This window comes from Ornithorhynchus anatinus, chromosome 21 (assembly GCF_004115215.2).
Source record: "Ornithorhynchus anatinus isolate Pmale09 chromosome 21, mOrnAna1.pri.v4, whole genome shotgun sequence".
Taxonomy (NCBI): Eukaryota; Metazoa; Chordata; class Mammalia; order Monotremata; family Ornithorhynchidae; genus Ornithorhynchus; species Ornithorhynchus anatinus.
Window position 1 is genome coordinate 9,237,627 of NC_041748.1, and position 18,687 is coordinate 9,256,313.

Genomic DNA, 18,687 nt, shown 5'->3' on the forward strand with positions numbered 1-18,687 from the left:
TTGGGAGGGAAATGCTGGGTTTGAATGGCCTCAGTGAACCTATAAACGGGAAACAGCATGGCTCAGTGGAAAGAGCATGGGCTTGGGAGTCAGAGGTCATGGGTTCAAATCCTGGCTCTGCCACTTGTCATCTATGTGACTGTGGGCAAGTCACTTAACTTCTCTGTGCCTCAGTTCCTTCATCTGTAAAATGGGGATAAAGACTGTGAACCTCACATGGGACAACCTGATTACCCTGTGCGCTGCACATAGTAAGCACTTAGAGAAGCAGCGTGGCTCAGTGGAAAAGAGCACAGGCTTTGGAGTCAGAGGTCATGGGTTCAAACCCTGGCTCTGCCACTTGTCAGCTGTGTGACTTTGGGCAAGTCACTTCATTTCTCGGTGCCTCAGTTACCTCATCTGTAAAATGGGGATTAAGACTATGAGCCCCACGTGGGACAACATGATTCCCTTGTGTCTACCCCAGTGCTTAGAACAGTGCTCGGCACATAGTAAGCGCTTAACAAATACCAACATTATTATTATTAACAAATACCAACATTATTATTATATAAATAAGTGCAGCTAGCACTAGGATAACCATGGTAATGATGAATAGAAGAGATAATTTCCACACCTTATTTTAGTCATAACTTCTTCATCCATTAAACCTTTCACCTAAGTTTCTACCAGTTATTTTGTGGTCATTGTGAGAAAGACCCTGGAACCGTAGGAATGGAAAAATAAAAGAACAGTGTGCAACCTTCTAGATGCTTTAGTAGGAATTGGGGAGGCAGGTGTGTCAATTTATTTAAAAGTGCTTACTACATGCTAAGTGCTGGGGTAGATACAGAGTTGCCAGATTGGACACAGCAATGAAAAGACCAAGTGAAGAGACCCAGTTTCCACTTGCTGTGTGACCTTGGGCAAGTGACTTAACTTCACCTCATCTGTAAAATAGGGATAAAATATCTGTTCTCCATCCCACCTCACCTTAGATTGTGAGTCTAATGGGGGACAAGGTCTAACCATATTTTCTTGTCTCTTCCTTGGCTCTTAGCACATAAGTAATCACTTTATAATAGCAATGGCATTTGATAAGTGCTTACTATGTGCCCAGCACTGTACTAAGCACTCATAATTATCCTCATTCAGATCTCAGCTGGTTTTCCCATGAGCTTGACTTTGAACGAGGTGAAAACCAGCATAGAGGCGATCATAAACACAGTGCACTCTCCTAGAATAGCAATTTAGACTATTTGTCTTAGGGTTATGATAGTCCCTCAAACTGGTATCTAGCTAACCTCACACGTAACCAAAAGAATATTCATTTAGGGCAAAACATTTAAGAAGTTGCATTCTGCTGATTCAATAGACAAGGGGTATTTGCAAAAGCAGTGAGAAGCAGTGTGGCCTAGTGAATAGAGCATGGGCCAGGGAGTCAGAAGGACCTGGGTCTTTTCCAGCTATGCTACCTGTCTGCTTTGTGTCGCTGGGCTAGTCACTTCACTTCTCTATGTCTCAGGTACCTCACTGGTAAAATGAGGATTAATACTCTGAGTACCATATGGGAGATGGACTGTGTTCTACCTGATTATCTTATATCTACACCAGTGCTTACTAGAGTGTCTGACACATAGTAAGTGCATAATAAATACTATGAAAAAAAAATTTGAACCCATTATTACCCTGTGATCTGTTCTACAGAGGACCAGGCTCAGGCCAGAGCCCAAGGAAAATAGGTGGCAATAGGGGATGGAGCAGGGGAAAGACAGAAGTCCCCCAGAGCAGTAGCCATCCCCACAAAGAGGAATCTCTTGGTGCCATGGGATTTAAATATTCTCCAGGAGAATGGTTTGGTTTCTTGTCCTGCCCCCTTTAAGGTCTCTTCCCCTTTTTGCCCTGCCCCATGGAAGTTGCCCATCCAGGTCCCGGGGACCTAGGGATCCTGGTCGGCAGGAAGAAGGATGACAACACACTCACCAGTTGATTCTGGTAGGCGGTGACTGCTGTGAAAACGGTCTCTGGAAAGATGAAGGTTCTGAACTCTTCAGACTTCAGATTGAGCAGGGAGGCAGTGTGGTCCTTCTTCTTAATGATGTGCACCCGAGGCTGGTACTTATGCATTGAGTTCAGAATGATCTAAAGCAAAAAGAGGCAAAAAGGACTTTTATGATGCAAGTCCACACTGGGTTTCCTAAGAGCAACTGAGGAAAACTCAAAATATCAGTGTTCATTGGTAAAGGCAGACAAGTATGATATACCAAGGCCTGAATCTTTTAATTAAAATGTCCCTTCGACTGGCAAAACGGTGGACATGAAAAGGGATAATAGGCCAATTCATGGAATTAATGTTTGGAAATTTAATTTAAGGTTAGATCCATTCCCATTCTAAGAGACACACTGTCATTAAGGCTAGTTGGCAGGTCATGGAACCACTCATTCTATTAAGGTTAGAGGAAACAGTACAAAAATCCATGCGTTATTGTTCCATGATCTTACTAAGAGAAACACAGATGCTCAAACTTAACTTTTTAGCTCCAAATTTTTCGTGATTTTTTCCCCCTCTTTATTTTTAGAGAAAGCTATTAAGTTATATTTCCAGGACTCCAAATTAACAGGAACTCTAATTTTTTCCCCAAATATCTGAATGAGTAATTTCAGGAGTCCAAATTATTACTGTCAACCAAATGTGACTCAAAAATGAGTTCCAAGCCAGAGGGAGGAAATGGGCCAGGGGATGGGGCCAAGATACATGGAGGTTCAGTGAATGGATTGAGGTTAAATGAGCAAAGGATGTGGGCTGGGTTGCAGAAGTAAATCAGTGAGGTAAAGTAGGAGAGACCAAGCTGGTTCAGTGTTTTAAAGCTGATGGTAAGGAGTTCTGAGGGAAAGCTGGGGTCCCTTACAATCCCAGCGTGCTTTTGAGGAAGGGTCAGAAGCCCCTCTCAGCCTGGTCCTGAAGCCCAGCCCTGGGGGCTCATGAGCCCAAGCCAGGTGTCTATCTCACTTCAAATCTGGCTAGGAAACTGGAGGGCATTCTGGGGAGAAAACTGGCTGACTGTCTAATTCCCCGGATGGTCCCTGAGATTGGCAGGGGCTGAGGAGATGAGGCAGGGGAAATGGACTGGGCCAGAGGCTCCATCCCTCAGTCCTGAAGTCCAGAAAATGCTCTGAGACCAAGGAGGGAATATCTCGCTCTCCAGTGGACTCTGGGCTCCAGGAAGGAGCTCTCTGTGTCTGTGAGGCTTTGCTGTTGGAAGAGGATACCGAAGCACATCTTCAGTTTTTCAACCCACTCATTCAGCTTTCCAAGATTACCTCCCTACTCATAGCATTTCACCATCTGGAAGAGTTTAGTCTCATCTACAAAGTTACACTTTTCACTACACACACTCCTTCTGCCAGATCATATATGAAGATGTTAAACAAATTGGTTCCAGCACTGATCCCTAGGGGATCCTCACACTTTACACTTCTCCAGGCGGAAAATTAGCCATTTATCCCTGCCCACTGTGTCCTATCTTTCAGCCAATTTTCTATCCTTGACCAAACATTCCTCCTAATCCTATGATTACTCTGCTTTAATAAAAGCCTCTGGTGAAGCAGCATGACCTAGGGTAAAGAGCATGGGCCTGGGAGTCAGATGAGATGTTTTTTGGTGGTTTTTTTAAAAATAAGATTTGTTAAGAGCTTACATATACAAGCGCTGTGCTAAGGGCTGGAGTAGATACACGTTAATCAGGTTGGACACAGTTCACGTTCCTCAAGGGATTCACAGTCTTAATCTGCATTTTACAGATGAGGGAACTGAGACACAGAAAAGTTAAATGACTTGCCCAAAGTTACACAGGAGAGAAATGGTAGAGCTGGGATTAGAACCCAGGTCCTTCTAACTCTAACCCCATGCTTTATCCACTAGGCCACACTGGTTCTCATCACAGATCTGCCAATCATTTGCTGTGTGATCTTGGGCAAGTCACTTAACTTCTCTGGACCTCAGTATCCTTATCTGTAAAACAGAGATTAAAATACCTGTTCTCCTTCTTAGACTGTGAGCCCCTTGTGGGACAGGGACTGTGTCCAGAGCAATTAAGGTGTATCCCAAAGTTTAGAACAGTTCTTGACACATAATAAGTGTTTAACAAATACAATAGTAATAATGTAAAAAAAACTTGTCAAAGCACTGTGAAAATTGAAAGAGAGTGTATCTCTTGGTTCCTCTCTGTCCTCATGCTTGTCGATCCCTTCAGAGAACTCCAGCAAATCAATGATGTATGGTTTCTCCTTATAGATTTTTTTAAATCTACCTATTGCAAAACTACCAAAGATGTCAGAGAGAGAAACACAATAGGTTGAGTGACTAGTCTCATGATAACACCTGCAACGAAGTAGTAGTGATATTTTTTGAGTGCCTACTGAATGCAATAGCACTGTACTAAGTGATTGGGACATACAACAAATGTACAAGACACATTCCCTGCCCACAAGGAATTTATACTCCAATAGAGGACACAGATATAGACCTATTCACCAGGTGTGGAATTAGAATGAATAAAATAGACAATTCAGTCATATATCCATATATGTTCAAGTGTTGGGCTGGATATTCATTCATTCATTCATTCATTCAATAATTTATTGAGCAATTACTGTGTGCAGAACACTGTACTAAGCACTTGGGAAAGTACAATACAGCAATAAACAAGTGACATTCCCTCCCCACATTGAACTTACAGTTTAGAGGGATATAAATAAAGAAATAATACATTAATATAAATGAATAAGGCAAGAGACAGCTGAAGGTTTGGATTGTTGATGACTTGCTGGGAAAGGGTTGTTGGTATAGGTGGGATTTTAGAAGGTTTGAAAGAGGGGAGGGTTGAGGTCTGGAAGGTTTTGAGGGGAAGGGAGATCCAGACAATGTGAGAAGAGGATGGAACTGGGCAAAATGAGAATCAGCAATATCTTTTGAGATCAAATACTGATGATAGTAGTGTCACCGATCAAAACTGACTGCCAAGCCTCGATCGTGAGACTTCTGAACCAAGAAACTGTGCAAGAACCTGTGAGGAAGCAGCATGGCCTAGTGGAAGGAACACAGGTGTGGCAGTCAGAGGACTTAAATTCTAATCCTGGCTTCTCAACCTGTCAGCTGTGTGATTTGGGGCAAGTCACTTAACTTCTCTGCACCTCAGTTAACTCATCTGTAAAATAGAAATTAATTTCTCCTCCCTCTGACTTAGACTGTAAGCCCATGGGACAGAGAAGCTAAAGGGATGTAGCTAGACACCCATCCTTTCATTACATTCATTTCATACATTTCATTACATTCATTACAGTAGCCTTCTGATGATGTGGGCAGAGTTACACATTAGTCACTGTGATGGGGCTGTTACTTCATCCTTCTCTGGTTTGTATAGGATGACCCAATTCAAGTCACATCCCATTGCATTAAGAAGCAGCATGGCCTGGTGGAAAAAAAATGGGCCTGGGAGTCAGAGCACCTGGGTCCTAATCTTGGGTCCACCACTTGTCTGCTATGTGATCTTGGGCCAGTCGACTCACTTGTCCATGCCTCAGTTCTCTCATCTGCAAAATGGGGAATCAATCCCTTGTCTCCCTCCTACTTACACTGTGAGCCCCATGTGGGACCTGAGAATTTAGTATCTACCCCAGCACTTGGAACAGGGCTTGATACATAAGTGCTTAGCAAATATCACAGTTGTTGTCATTCATTACCAAGTGACCTCCTCAGAAGGAAGGTCCCCTGCACATAATGATAATTGATGAAAATGAGTAAGATGCTTATACATCCCAGCCAATCAGATTTTGAAATTATTTATACTGATCTAGGAGCAACATGATGCCTTTTTTCCAAAAAGCTCAAAACAGGCACACTTTTCCCATCAGAAGGATTAAATGGCAACTTGTAAAATCAGCACAAAATCCCAGAGATGATGTAACCTCCAAATACTTACTGATATAAAAAGCCACTACTTTGCCATTAGCAACCCACATCCTCTGCCTAGGAGGCAGACTGACAGCTTGCCAGATTCAGCAAATAGGAGACAAAAGCAAAAATAAGCAACACTGAGCTGTAAAATCCCCTTTCCTTCTTGGGACCTTCCTTGGGCAAGAGCCTTTCCTACCTACAAATCCAAATCTCAGAAGAAAACTTGGAATGCTCTAATCCACAATGCTTTCCAACATCCATGAATGCTCCTCCACCATTTCTTTCCCCCACTCAGCCTATGGGCTGGGTGATATCAGAGACAGAGCCGACATCATTGAGGAAATTCTCACTGCCACTCTGTCTGATCTCTAGAGAAGTGCCTTCAGCTCCCTGCTGAAGAGAGTCCATTTCTTCCCCCTTTTTGAAGCTCCAAACTTGAGATCACTCACGGAAAATACTCTCTAAAAGAAAAACCACTAAGTTCTAGACAACACATCTCAGCAGAAGGGCCACATTTTGCAGGAATATCCCATGGAAAAACCTGGACACGACTAGGTTTTTCGACACCATCAAGGGGTGCTATGATTCTTTTCTGTCCCCATATAGGGTAGGAAGCTTGCCATGGAGAGCACCAGGCTGCTGTCTGGGAATGCAGTCCCATTCCATGCAAGAGCCAGCCATAATCTTCATGCACCCAGGTCCGGGAAAGAAGCAAATCAAGTCTAATTCAAGACTGCAAGGCATCGGACTGTATCCACAGTGATGGGGGTTGGTTGTTGGAAACCTGGGCTGATGCATCCAGAATCTCTGACCAATCAGAGAACAATGGAGGAAAGGCTAGGGAAAGCAACTGCAAGGGGTAGCTTTGGGGAGGGAACAGCAGGGAGCCGGGAGAGAACTGGCTGTGAGGAACCATTAGCACCAGCTTGGCAGACACTGACAACATCCCCCAGCAGCCCCTCACCCCCCCGCCACTGCTCCTCCTCCAGACATCCAGTGACCATTTCTCCTCAACCACAACCCTGGCTGCCATTTCCCTACCATCAGTGGGACATATTGGCAGGGAAGTTTTTAAAAGTGCCAAACTTTTAAACAGCTCCCTGGAATACCAACATAGAGAATGTCAGCAGAAAGAATAAGAGGCAGGGCACTCACAAGTGGCACTCAGTCCAGCCATCTGACAATTGTCTATCCAAGATGCTGGCATCTTGAAGCTACAGCAGCTTCCTTTGTGACCCCAGGAATGAAAGAAAGGTACCTTTCACAGGGACAACTGTGTGTGTGTGTGGGGGGGGGGGGGGGATGCTTGAAATCAGCCAATGAGGCCAGTGGCTCCGCAGCATTTCATGAGAGAGCAAGGGGACATATTAAAACTTAAAACAGTGGAGATGGTGGGAACCTTGCTAGTCCCCCGGACAGGCTCATTGCAGGAGCACAGAGAGTTGGTTGCCACCTGATCACTTGGTTCCCTGGGTTTCAGGCCTCCTGGCCCCCTGGTCCCTTGGCTCCCCGGCTGCCTGGCCCCCTGCACACAGTAGCCCATCCCTGTGCTGCAACCTCAGGTGGGGCTGGTGTTGCATTGGAGCTAAGGTTGCCCTTAGCTCATGCTCATGACCATGAGAGTTCCCAAACCGCTGAAGCCAAGTCCAGTCCCCACACCACTGTGGAGACCCTGGGCCAGGGCTCTCCCTGCTTTATGCCTTCCTGAGCCCCTCTGGAGGGAGGCTAGGCCATGATGAAAAGCAAAACAAAGCAAAATGTCATACTGGAATACCAGTAGGCCAGTATCTTATCCCTGATCTGCTACTTTCATTCATTCAATAGTATTTATTGAGCGCTTACTATGTGCAGAGCATTGTACTAAGCGCTTGGGATGAACAAGTCGGCAACAGATACTTGCCTACTATGTGACCCTAGGCAAGTCACTTCACTTCTCTGGGCTTCAGTTTCTTCATCTGTCAAATGGGTGTTTAATACCTGTTCTCCCATCCCTTATACTGTGAGGCCCAGGAAGGACAAAGACTGTTTGATCTGATTGTAATATATCTTCTTCAGTGCTTAGCACAGTGCTTGGCACCTAGTGCTAAACACATACCACAGTTATTATTATTACTATTATGATTTTTTACAGGTACACCGTCCTGGGGTGTTCTGGCTTGGTTTCACCCTTTTGATACACTGGCTTTGATTACCACTCTGATTGGTCCTTGCTGTTTCCTATGTACTATGCTGGGCAATACTCCCTCTGAACTCTAATCACGTAGTCAGACGAACCATTCTGATCACTATAAATCTGCCTGGCAGGAGGGTGAGGAGAGGGAGGGGGTCTGGCCATTTGTGAACCTTAGAAGGTGGAAGGGGTCCCCTAGTTAGTTAAGGAGAGTTGGACAATAAATGATGTCATCAGCATCACAAAGTGCCACTTTAATGCAACTCTAGTTAGTGGCAGTTTTACCTAATAGAACTCTCTCCTTGAAAGGAAAGAAAACCTCTCCAATAATTGGGGGTTACTTATACATGCAATTTTAAGTGTATGTCTCACAAGCCAAATTAGATAAAGCCCAGGAGAAAACTAGGGGGTCCATCATTTGCCCCGAGGATGAATGGATGTCCAGGAGAGCAACTGTTCTGTCCTCTAGACTGTGAGCTCCTTGTAGGAAGGAATGTGTCTGTTGTTATATTGTATTCTCCCAAGCATTTAGTACAGTGCTTTTCACACAGTAAGCGCTCAATAAATACGATTGAATGAATGAATGGTGCTGCAGTCAAAACTGTAATCCTGGGACAGATATGACCCATTTCAGGAAATAAAAACAGTAGTAGAACTGTAGACCTCTTCTTAATTCCACTGGTAGATTCTGACGAAGTCTTTTTTTATGGAATTTGTTAAGTGGTATTTAAGTACTTACTATATGCCAGGCACTGTACTAAGCACTGGGGTGGATACAACTAAATCGGGTTGGACACAGTCCAAGCCCCACATGGTGCTCGCAGTCCATTTTACAGATGCGGTAACTGAGGCATTAAGTGACTTGCCCAAAAGAGAAATTAAGTGACTTGCCTAAGGTCACACAGCAGACAAGTGGCTGAGCTGAGATTAGAATTCAGGCCCTCTGACTCCCAGGCCCGTGCTCTTCCCCCAGGCCACACTGCTTCCCTAAGCCTTCTAAAAACCTTGGTAGACTGGTTTGAAATCAGTCTTAATCTGTCACCTGCAAAATTACTATTAATTTATACAGCTCCATGAACTGTGTCTAACCTAAGTAGCTTCTATCTCTGCATTTAGTATAGTGCCTAGCACATAGTAAGCATAGAGCTTAATAAATACCATTAACATAAAAAATACATGATTTTTGGCCACTTTTTTTTTCCTACTTAATGTTACTTCTGGGAAAGACATTTTGAACTACTGACGAATAGGCTTCTCAAGACCTTTGTTAGACCAGGGCATGGCTCTTGTAACATCCCCTCTAGACTGTAAACTCTTTAAGGGCAGAGATCACACCTATTAACTCTACTGCCCCTCCCATCCCGCCACCTGCCCCCCCACACCCCTGTACCTGTCATTTACTTAGTACAGTGCTCTGCACGGAGTAAGCCATCAAGAAATACGATTGACTGATTGATTGATTAATGGAAAGAAGCTTTTTGCAAGGGTCATCCACTTGTCTTCTAGAATTTAACTGACTGATTACAGCTTCCAGTTTTGCTGAACGAGTATAAAGCCTGCAGAGTTTCTGGATTCCTACTGTTTGTGAACCAAGAATAAAACTTGTCCAGAATTTTGCATTTACTAACATTTAGCTTCAATTTATGCTCTACAACGTTAATAGCTGTCTAACAGCCTTTATATTTGATCTATTTAGTGTAATTGTCCCAAAAAGGCAAAATTTCCACAAATTTCCAGGAGGAACACTCTATATGTCTTCACATGTCTTTTTAGATTTCAGGATATTCTTCAAATACCTGTTCAATCCAATTATTGGGTTTTAAGACCTGGTTCTACTTCCTTAATTCTATCATTATGCTAATAACTCCCAAATCTATCTCACTAGTTAATCCATCGTATTTATTGCAAGCTTATGTTTGCAGTGTGCTCTGCTGAGCACTTGGAAGAGTACAACAGAATTACTAGGCATGAACAGTAACCTCAAGAAACTTACAATCTAGCCAGGGAGGCAGACATTAAATGGAATATAAAATATGTACGTAAGTGCTGTTGGGTACCATAACTGCAGAAAGACGGGCTTAGCTCGTAGCAATCAGGAGACTGGAGCAGATCCTTTGAGAAAAACCTAAGAGGGAGAGGAAGGCGAGAAACCCAAGCGATATACTGTAAAGAGGAAACCCCCAATTCCACAAAGGACCGTCTTGGCAAGGATCGTTTTTCCCAACCTCTCATCTCCATATTTTTGCACTTCTTTTTTCCCCCAAGACATCTCCACATCTTAAACTCAATAGCTGCCTAAATCTGAGCTTCTATCATGACCCCCAACCCCAGCCTTCCCCTCTGCCTAAGATTCCCATCACAGTTGACAACACCATCATCCTCCCAAACGCTGAAGCACGGAACTGTCACTCATTCTTTCTTTTAATTCTCAAATTTAGTCTTATATTTCTTGTCAGTTTTTATTTCACAGTATTTTCCAGAGTTGCCATTTTCTTTCCATCCAAATGGCCAAACACCCTGTTCTAGGTGGCCATCACATGCCGGCTAAACTACTCTAACAGCCTCCAAACTTGTCTCCCTGACTTTCCCCACTCCGGCCCATACTTCAGTCTACTATCCTGATCATTTTTTTCTGAAAACATTAGTCTGCACATATTTCCCTACTCTTCAAAAACTTTCAGTGGTTACTCATTCCTCTCAGCACTCAGGAGAAATTCCTGACCATTTGTTTAAAAATTCCCCTACAATTTATCTCCCTCTTACTCTCCCCTTCCATTGCACCCCTGGTCACTCTTTTTTTTAATGGTATTTGTTAAGTGCTAACTGTGAGCCAGGCACTATTCTAAGTGCTGGGTTAAATGCAAGGTAATCAGGTTGTTTGCAGCCTACATCCCTTATGGGGCTCAAAGACTTAATCCCAATTTTCCAGATGAGGTAACTGAGGCACAGAGAAGAGAAGTGACTTGTCCAAGGGTCACACAGCAGACGAATGGTGGATCCAGGTCTAGAACCCAGGTCCTTCTTTCTCTCAGGTCAGAGCTCTATCCACTAGGCCGTGCAGCTTTGTTCCTCCTAGGCTAATCTCACTGACCTTCACTCTTGAATCCTTCTCCTACCCTATGTTCATATGCTTCCTCCTTTGGAAAATTCTCCCTCTTCAAATCCCTCAGAATACAGCCATCCCCATTTTCAAAGCCATCATAGTTCTCAATTAATATGATTGACTGATTGATCTGAAAGCCCACCTCCTCCAAGAGGTACTAACCTTTTTTCCTCCCAGCCACCACCATGACACCTATACACTCAAACTCCCTCTAATAACATTCCAAATCCCTCTACTGCACTCTCAGAAACATGTAACACAGCATTTCTTCAAGATCCTATGAGCAGGGAATGTGTCTACCAACTCTGTTATACTATAGTCTCCCAAGAATTTAGTACAGTGCTTTGCACACAGTATGCCCTCAATAAATACAATCGATTGATTTATTCCCCAGCAAGACAGTCTGGAAGTAGAAGAGTGAATCTGGCTTTACTCTGCTTTAAATCAGTTAATCAATCAAGAGTATTTATTGGGTTCCTACTGGGTGCAGTACAATAGGAGTAGAAGCCAATGTCCTGACCTCAAGGAATTTATAATCTAATGGCAGGGAGGGAAATAGACGCAACATAATTTAGACACAGGGAAAAGAATAGCCTGGAAAGATGGTTATACAAATTAGTAAGTACTTAAAGGAGAGACTGTCAATATATTTACATTCCCCCTCTTGTGGAGCTCCCCCACTCCCATGACTTCAGCTTCCTCACCTATGCAGGTGATTCCCAAATCTGTCTCTCTGGCTCCAATCTCTCACCTCCCATGAGTCTAAAATCATCTCTTGCCTGCAGGACATCCCAACTAGGATGTCCCACCAGCACCACATGAAGCAGAATTATTCATCTTCCCTCCTAAACTCACTCTCCTCCTAACTTTCCCAATTCTGTGATAACACCACATTCCTCCCTGTCCGAGAAGTCTGCAGTCTTGGTAACATTCTTATATCCTCACTGCCTTTCAACTCTCACATTCAATCTACCACCAAATCCTGCCAGTTCCCTGAGCAACATTTCCTGATCTGCTTCTTCGCCCCACCTTGGTTCAAGTTCTGCTCATATCCCAGCCATCAGCCTCTTCACTGGCTTCCCTGCCTCCATCATCTACCCACTCCAATCTGTACTGCAAAAAATTCTGCTGACAAAAAAATGCTGCAAAAAAATCTTCTATAGTTCTCTCTACTCCTCAAAAAACTCCATTTGCTTTTCGTTTTCCTCCACATCAAGCAAAAACTCTTCTCAATTTATTCCAAACCTCTCCACCCACTCTCCCAATCTTCAATATCTACTGTCTTCACCCACTACTCAGCGTGGCTCAGTGGAAAAAACCCGGGCTTGGGAGTCAGAGGTCACGAGTTTGAATCCCACCTCTGCCACTTGTCAGCTGTGTGACTGTGGGCAAGTCACTTAACTTCTCTGGGCATCAGTTACCTCATCTGTAAAATGGGGATGAAGACTGTGAGCCCCACATGGAACAACCTGATTACCCTGTATCTAGGCAGCGCTTAGAACAGTGCTCTGCACATAGTAAGCACTTAATAAATACCAACATTATTATTATTATTATCCTCCCAAGCAAATCTTCCAATTATTCCTCACTCAATTTTTCCACCTCCATTTCCTCACTCAGACTGTTTCCCTAGCCTGGAATTCCTCCCCATACAAATCCCACAGACCACAACTCTCTCTCTCTCTCTCTCTTAATGGTATTTGTTAAACACCATCATCTCATCAGCCATCTCTAGCATTTTTGTTTTTATTTATTCCCATCCTGAACATCCTTACATATACATGTTCATTCAATAGTACTGTCCATTTAGGATGAACTATATTTATGTCTGTCTTTTATTACTTTAGAGTACAATCTCTCTGTGGAGAGGGAATGTGTCTCTTCATTCTGTTGTCCCTTCCCAAACATTTACTACAGTGCATTGCACCCAGTGGACCCTCAATTAATGCCATTATGACTCCTATTACTACTACTACTAATAATTGTGGCATTTATAAAGTGCTTATTCTATACCAAGTATTGCTAAGCACTGTGGTAGATACAAGATCATCAGACTGGACACAGTCCTTGCCTCTCATTGAGCTCACAGTCTAATTAGGAGGGACAACAGATATCGAATCCCCATTTGTCAAATGAAGAACCTGAGGCACAGAGAAGGCAGATGGCAGGATGGACACTACAACTCAGATCTTCTGACTTCCAGGCCTATGCTATTTCCACTAGGCCATGCTGCTTCTCCAGTGCTGCTATAATGACTACTAGTATCACCATTTGCTATCGCTAAAGATACCCCAGGACAGTGTTCAGGCTTACCAAGGAAGCATGAGGAGAAAGATGAAGAGATTGTTAGCTTTTATTAATTAGCCTTATAATGCCTTTATCATAAACTCCTTACCATCAGCTTTAAAGCACTTAGTCACCTTGCTCCATCCTATCTCAGCTCACTAATCTCCTACTACAGTCCACCCCATACACTCTGCTCTGCTAGCGCCAGTTTACTCACTGTACCCCGATCTCATCTATCTCACCGCCGACCCCTTTCCCACATCCTCCCCCTAGCCTGGAACTCCCTCCCTGTCCATTATATGCCAGACCACCACCTTCAAAGCACAATTAAGGTCACAGCTTCTCCATGAGGCCTTCCCCAATTAAGCCCTCTTTGCCCTGGCTCGCTCTCCCTCTTGCATCCTCTATGCACTTGGATCTGTGACCTCTTGACATGTTATGTTTGCCCCACCTCAACCGCAAAGCACTTCTGTACAGATCTTTAAATTATTCATTAAAAATGACATTCATTTTAATGCCTGTCTCCCCCTCTAGACTGTAAGCTCATTATGGGCAGGGAACATCTCTTCTAATGTTGTATTGCATTCTTCCAAGCACTTAGAACAGGGCTCTGCACATAGTAAGTGCTCCATAAATACCGTTGACTGATTGATTAGTTTAGGTTGAAGTATTGTTTTAGTTCTCTAAATTAGTTTTTCAGTTATTTCTTCCCTTCATTCTCTCCTTCTTTCTCTGCAGAGCCTCAAGAGCAGGGGTAGGGAGAAGAGTAGAACATTTTGAGCACATGGACCACAAAGAGCCAATTACCCAATTTAAAAATGCATGAAAACAGCTTACTTCTTCATGAATCTAACAGTTTTGAATGTCTTGTCACCCCTGCACAACGCCTGCTTGGTTCTGTCTAGTCTGGTTTAATGAATACAGGGCTTCTTGGGATTTTGGAGCCCCCGCTTGAGATCATTACGTCACACTGTGCACGGTACTATGTAATAACATCATTGAGCCATTTGGCTTTTTCACAAGCCAGAAGAGGAGGGGAGGGCAAAGTAGGGGGAAAGAAGGGAAAGCAAAGAAGAAAAGGGAAAGAGAAAGGAGGAAAGGGTGGGGTGGGGAGGTAGAGGAGGGAAGAGAGGAAGAGAGGGGAGAAAAAAGGAAGGATAGTGAAGGGAAGGGCGGGACAAGGATACAGCACTGGCAGAGGCTATTCTCTTTCCCCTTCCCTCCTATCTCTTCCTTTCCTTTTCCTTACTCTCTCTCTTTCTCTCTTCACTCCCAAGATGTGAGAGGACAGGGCTTCCTTTAGGGTAATCTCCCTAAAGCCATTGCAGATATTGAATGGCCAGTGGACTCTATCTGACCCATCGCTGCCAGGCAGAGGAGGGAAGGGGAGCAGGTCAGGGGAGGGAAGGAGAGCTCTCTGCTGGGTGGGGCAGGTGGGTACTCACTTCCAGAAGTCTATGGATCTTGTCGTCCAATTCGGGGGCTCTGGGTGGGGCTCCAACTATATCCCCTGGCCCTTCATACAAGGGAATCCTCTCCCTGTTCCACCCAGGGAGGGGTCCCTGCCTCTTTATGTAAGGGGAATCCTCAACCCCATCTCTGGAGGTTCCAGTGGGCTCAGCTGCCCTGCAGATCTGGGAGGGAAGGGAGGAGGCAGGGGCTGTAGACACCAGCAAGGTGTGGGTTAGAGCAAATTAGAAAAGGCCAAGAGTTGAGGGTGGGGAAATTAGTTTGTGTAAGTATTTAGAAAAATAGCACAGAGACAACATTAATGCCTGAGAACTGAGAATCAATTTTTACTTAGTCACTGAGGAAACAGGTAAAGACACCATCTTTCTAAAGATGACATGGACAAACACATCTGCCTAGGTCAAATGCTTAACTGGATCTTGGAGATTCAACTAAGTACAGACAGACATCGGAGGGTTTGAAAGTAATAAATGCACTTTGGGAATTTCAAATTCCAGGGGCAGTAGTGAACCAGTTAGCAACATGGTGTAGTGGATAGAGCATGGGGCTGGGAGGTAGAAGGACATGGGTTCTAATCCTGCCTCCACCACTTGTCTGCTGTGTGACCTTGGGCAAGTCACTACTTTTCTGGGCCTCAGTTACCTCATCTGGTAAAGGGGGATTGAGATTGTGAGCCCCACATAGGTCAGAGACTGTGTCCAACCCAATTTGCTTGAATCCACCCCTGCGCTTAGTACAGTGCCTGGTACATTGTAAATGCTTAACAAATACCATATTATGAGAAGCAGCATGGAGTAGCGGCTAGAACCCAGGCCTGGGAGTCAGAAAATTATGGATTCTAATTCCTGCTCTGCCATTTGTCTGCTATGTGATGCTGGGTAAATCTCTTCACTTCTTTGTGCCTCAGTTACCTCCTCTGTAAAATGGGGATTGAGACTGTGAGCCGCAAGTGGGACAGGGACTGTGTCCAACCTGATTTGTTTGTATTCACTCCAGCACTGTATTAAGTGCCTGGCACATAGTAAGCGCTTAACAAATACTGTAATTATTATTCACCATCAAGGGAGTGGGACAAACAGAGTAGCCAATTCCTTCACAGTCTAAGGTCGCATTCACAGGAATAGAAGCAGGACAGATGAAAAATAATGGCCAGAGATTGTGACCGAAATCAGACTGTCCCTCAGTTGTTAGACTGAGTAGTTTGATGGGATTGAGGTTGGGGCCATTTAGTTGTATAACACCGAACTATGACTAAACATCCAGACCATCCTCTACTCGGAGTGATCCGTGGCAACTGCGTCATCTGAAACTCCAGCCAGTTTCTGGCTCACGACTCTGTGAAAGCCCCAGTAATCATGGCCAATTCAGAGTCCCCAAATAGGACGATGACCAAATTCAACAGATTGCACATGCCCTTTCGCCTCCTGAAACCTGCCCCTCCAACACGTCTAACACATCACAACTCTTTCCCAGTTTCAAACCCTCCTGAAATCCCACCTCCCCAGGAAGTACTTCCATATTGAATGCCAACCACCTCAGGTCATGCCATCTCAATACTCATTTTAGCACTCCAATTCCAACAGTAGTTCTTAGTCCATATGTGAATGGCTACCTGCTACTTAGCAATTCGTTCAATTATTCATTCCCCTGTCCATCTTTCTTTAATCTACCTTCTTCTCCCACTAACTGTAAACATTTTGTGTCCAAGTGCCTGCCCTCATTAGACTGTAAATTCTTTGAAAGGCCTTCTCCCTCCATTGCACTCACCCAAGTACAGTGCACAACAGAAAGACGCTATTCAAGAAATAGTAGTGATTGACTGATTTGGGGGAGAGGAGAAAAGAGCTTGTTGTGGGTAGGGAATGCAACTGTATATTGCTATACTGTGCTCTCCCAACCCCTTAGTACAGTGCTCTGCACATAGTAATCGCTCAGTAAATATAATTGAATGAATGAATGAATGAATGAATGAATGAATGGAGTCAGATCTTGGGGAATGCAGCCCCAGGATCTCCCAGCCTCATAGGAGATAGACCAGACAACAGATCAGCTTCCCCAGGGCAGTGCTTAGAACAGTCGTTGGCCCATAGAAAGTGCCTACGAAATACCATAATTATTAATTATAATTCAATCAATCAATTGTATTTATTGAGCATTTTCTGTATGCAGAGCACAGTACAAAATGCTTGGGAGAGTACATTATAACAGAGTTGGTAGGCACATTCCCCGTCCACAGTGAGCTTACAGTCTAGGAGGAAAGCATTCCTATTACCATCCCTTCTTGGAAGGACAGCTTTGGAGAGAGGCCATGGAGGGAGGTCTTGGAGAGTGAAAATTCTGCTCTGACACTTCTTGGGGTGGGTTGGGTGCTCAGTGGTTCTGCCCACAAACACACAGTAAGGGAGAGAGCACAACTCACATGCCCATGTTGATCCAGCTCGTTGTTGGTGAGTTTCACTTTTTCAAAAGACACCATCTGTTTGAGTAACTGCTCTCCTGTAAAGGGAGAATCAGGATGCACGTACAACCTAAGGAAAGGACACAAAAGAAATATTATAGTGAGTTCATTGCTTCATAGCCTGGATCAGTATCCTATAAGCATCTGATACTCTCACCCCACTCAGTCACAGAGCACTCATCTGTTCTTATTTATTTATATTAATGATTGTCTCTAGACCGTAAGCTTCTTGGGGGCAGGGAGCATGCCTATCAACTCCATTGTAGTCTCTGAAGTGCTTAGTAGAATATTCTGCATACAGTAAGAACTCGAAAAAAGTTCAAGATCGATTGATTGATAGCCTGGCCAAAGTATCCTGATTTCATCAGATAGAGTGACCTCAGGGAGATGGTGAATTTGAAATGCCAGCGTATAAGAAAGCTCTTACTAAAGTGATGAAAAGAAGGACTAGCCTAAAGGAACATATTTACAACTAATTAAAGGATTGATTTATTTACTAATGCATTGCTAACTGGTAATGAAAGATAGATCATCAAATGAGTTTAGAAATCCACTCAACAAATCAATCGTTTTCAGTGTGAATGACAGCTGATCAATCAAAAATATTTAATGAGAGCTTGCTGTGTGCAGAGCAATGTGCAAAAAGCTTGTGAGAGTACAATATAACAGAGTTGGTAGACATGTTCCCTGCCTCTGATGACTTTTTTTGGATGATTATGAAATCTCTCATGGTTTTCAAAAGAAAAGAAAGATTACAATTAAGATGGCCATGGTAAACTCATTTGGGTAACTAATAAAATTCAGTTTAGACACCCAAAGGATGGCTGTAGCATTTAGCTCCGTGTTGGACATCTGGTTGGTGCAAGGACTGGAAGGGAAAAAAGCCTTAGTAATGATAATAATGGCAATAACAACAATAATAATAATGATAATAATAACAATAATAATAATAATAACAACGTTTGCTAATACTTTCTATATGCCAAGCACTGTACTAAGAACTGGAGTAGATACTAGATTGTCAGTGTTCACTGCTGCTGAGGGCTGTTAAAAGTGCATCATCATCGTGACTAACAGCATTTATTGAGCACCTCTGTTGAGCACTTGGGAACAGAAAGCACAAGTCCAAAAAAAAAAAGATTCTAAACAACGGAAGTCACTGACTCAAGGATCATATAAAGTGCACATGATTGGCTCTTCCCATGAGTTAGTGATGGGCTGCTGAATAGGAGTGCTCTATTCGTTGCTGAATTGTACTTTTCTAG

General features: G+C 43.7%; 1 protein-coding gene across 1 annotated transcript in view; it reads right to left on the minus strand.

Moving 5' to 3' along the window:
• Positions 1-18,687, minus strand: part of TBX20 (T-box transcription factor 20) — a 69,284-nt gene that overhangs the window by 37,408 nt on the left and 13,189 nt on the right. Inside the window, exons 4-5 of the mRNA XM_029049433.1 lie at positions 17,384-17,492; positions 1,963-2,121 (exon numbers count right to left, since the gene is read on the minus strand). Coding sequence (XP_028905266.1) covers positions 1,963-2,121; positions 17,384-17,492 — 268 coding nt within the window. The remainder of the gene's footprint in view (positions 1-1,962; positions 2,122-17,383; positions 17,493-18,687) is intronic.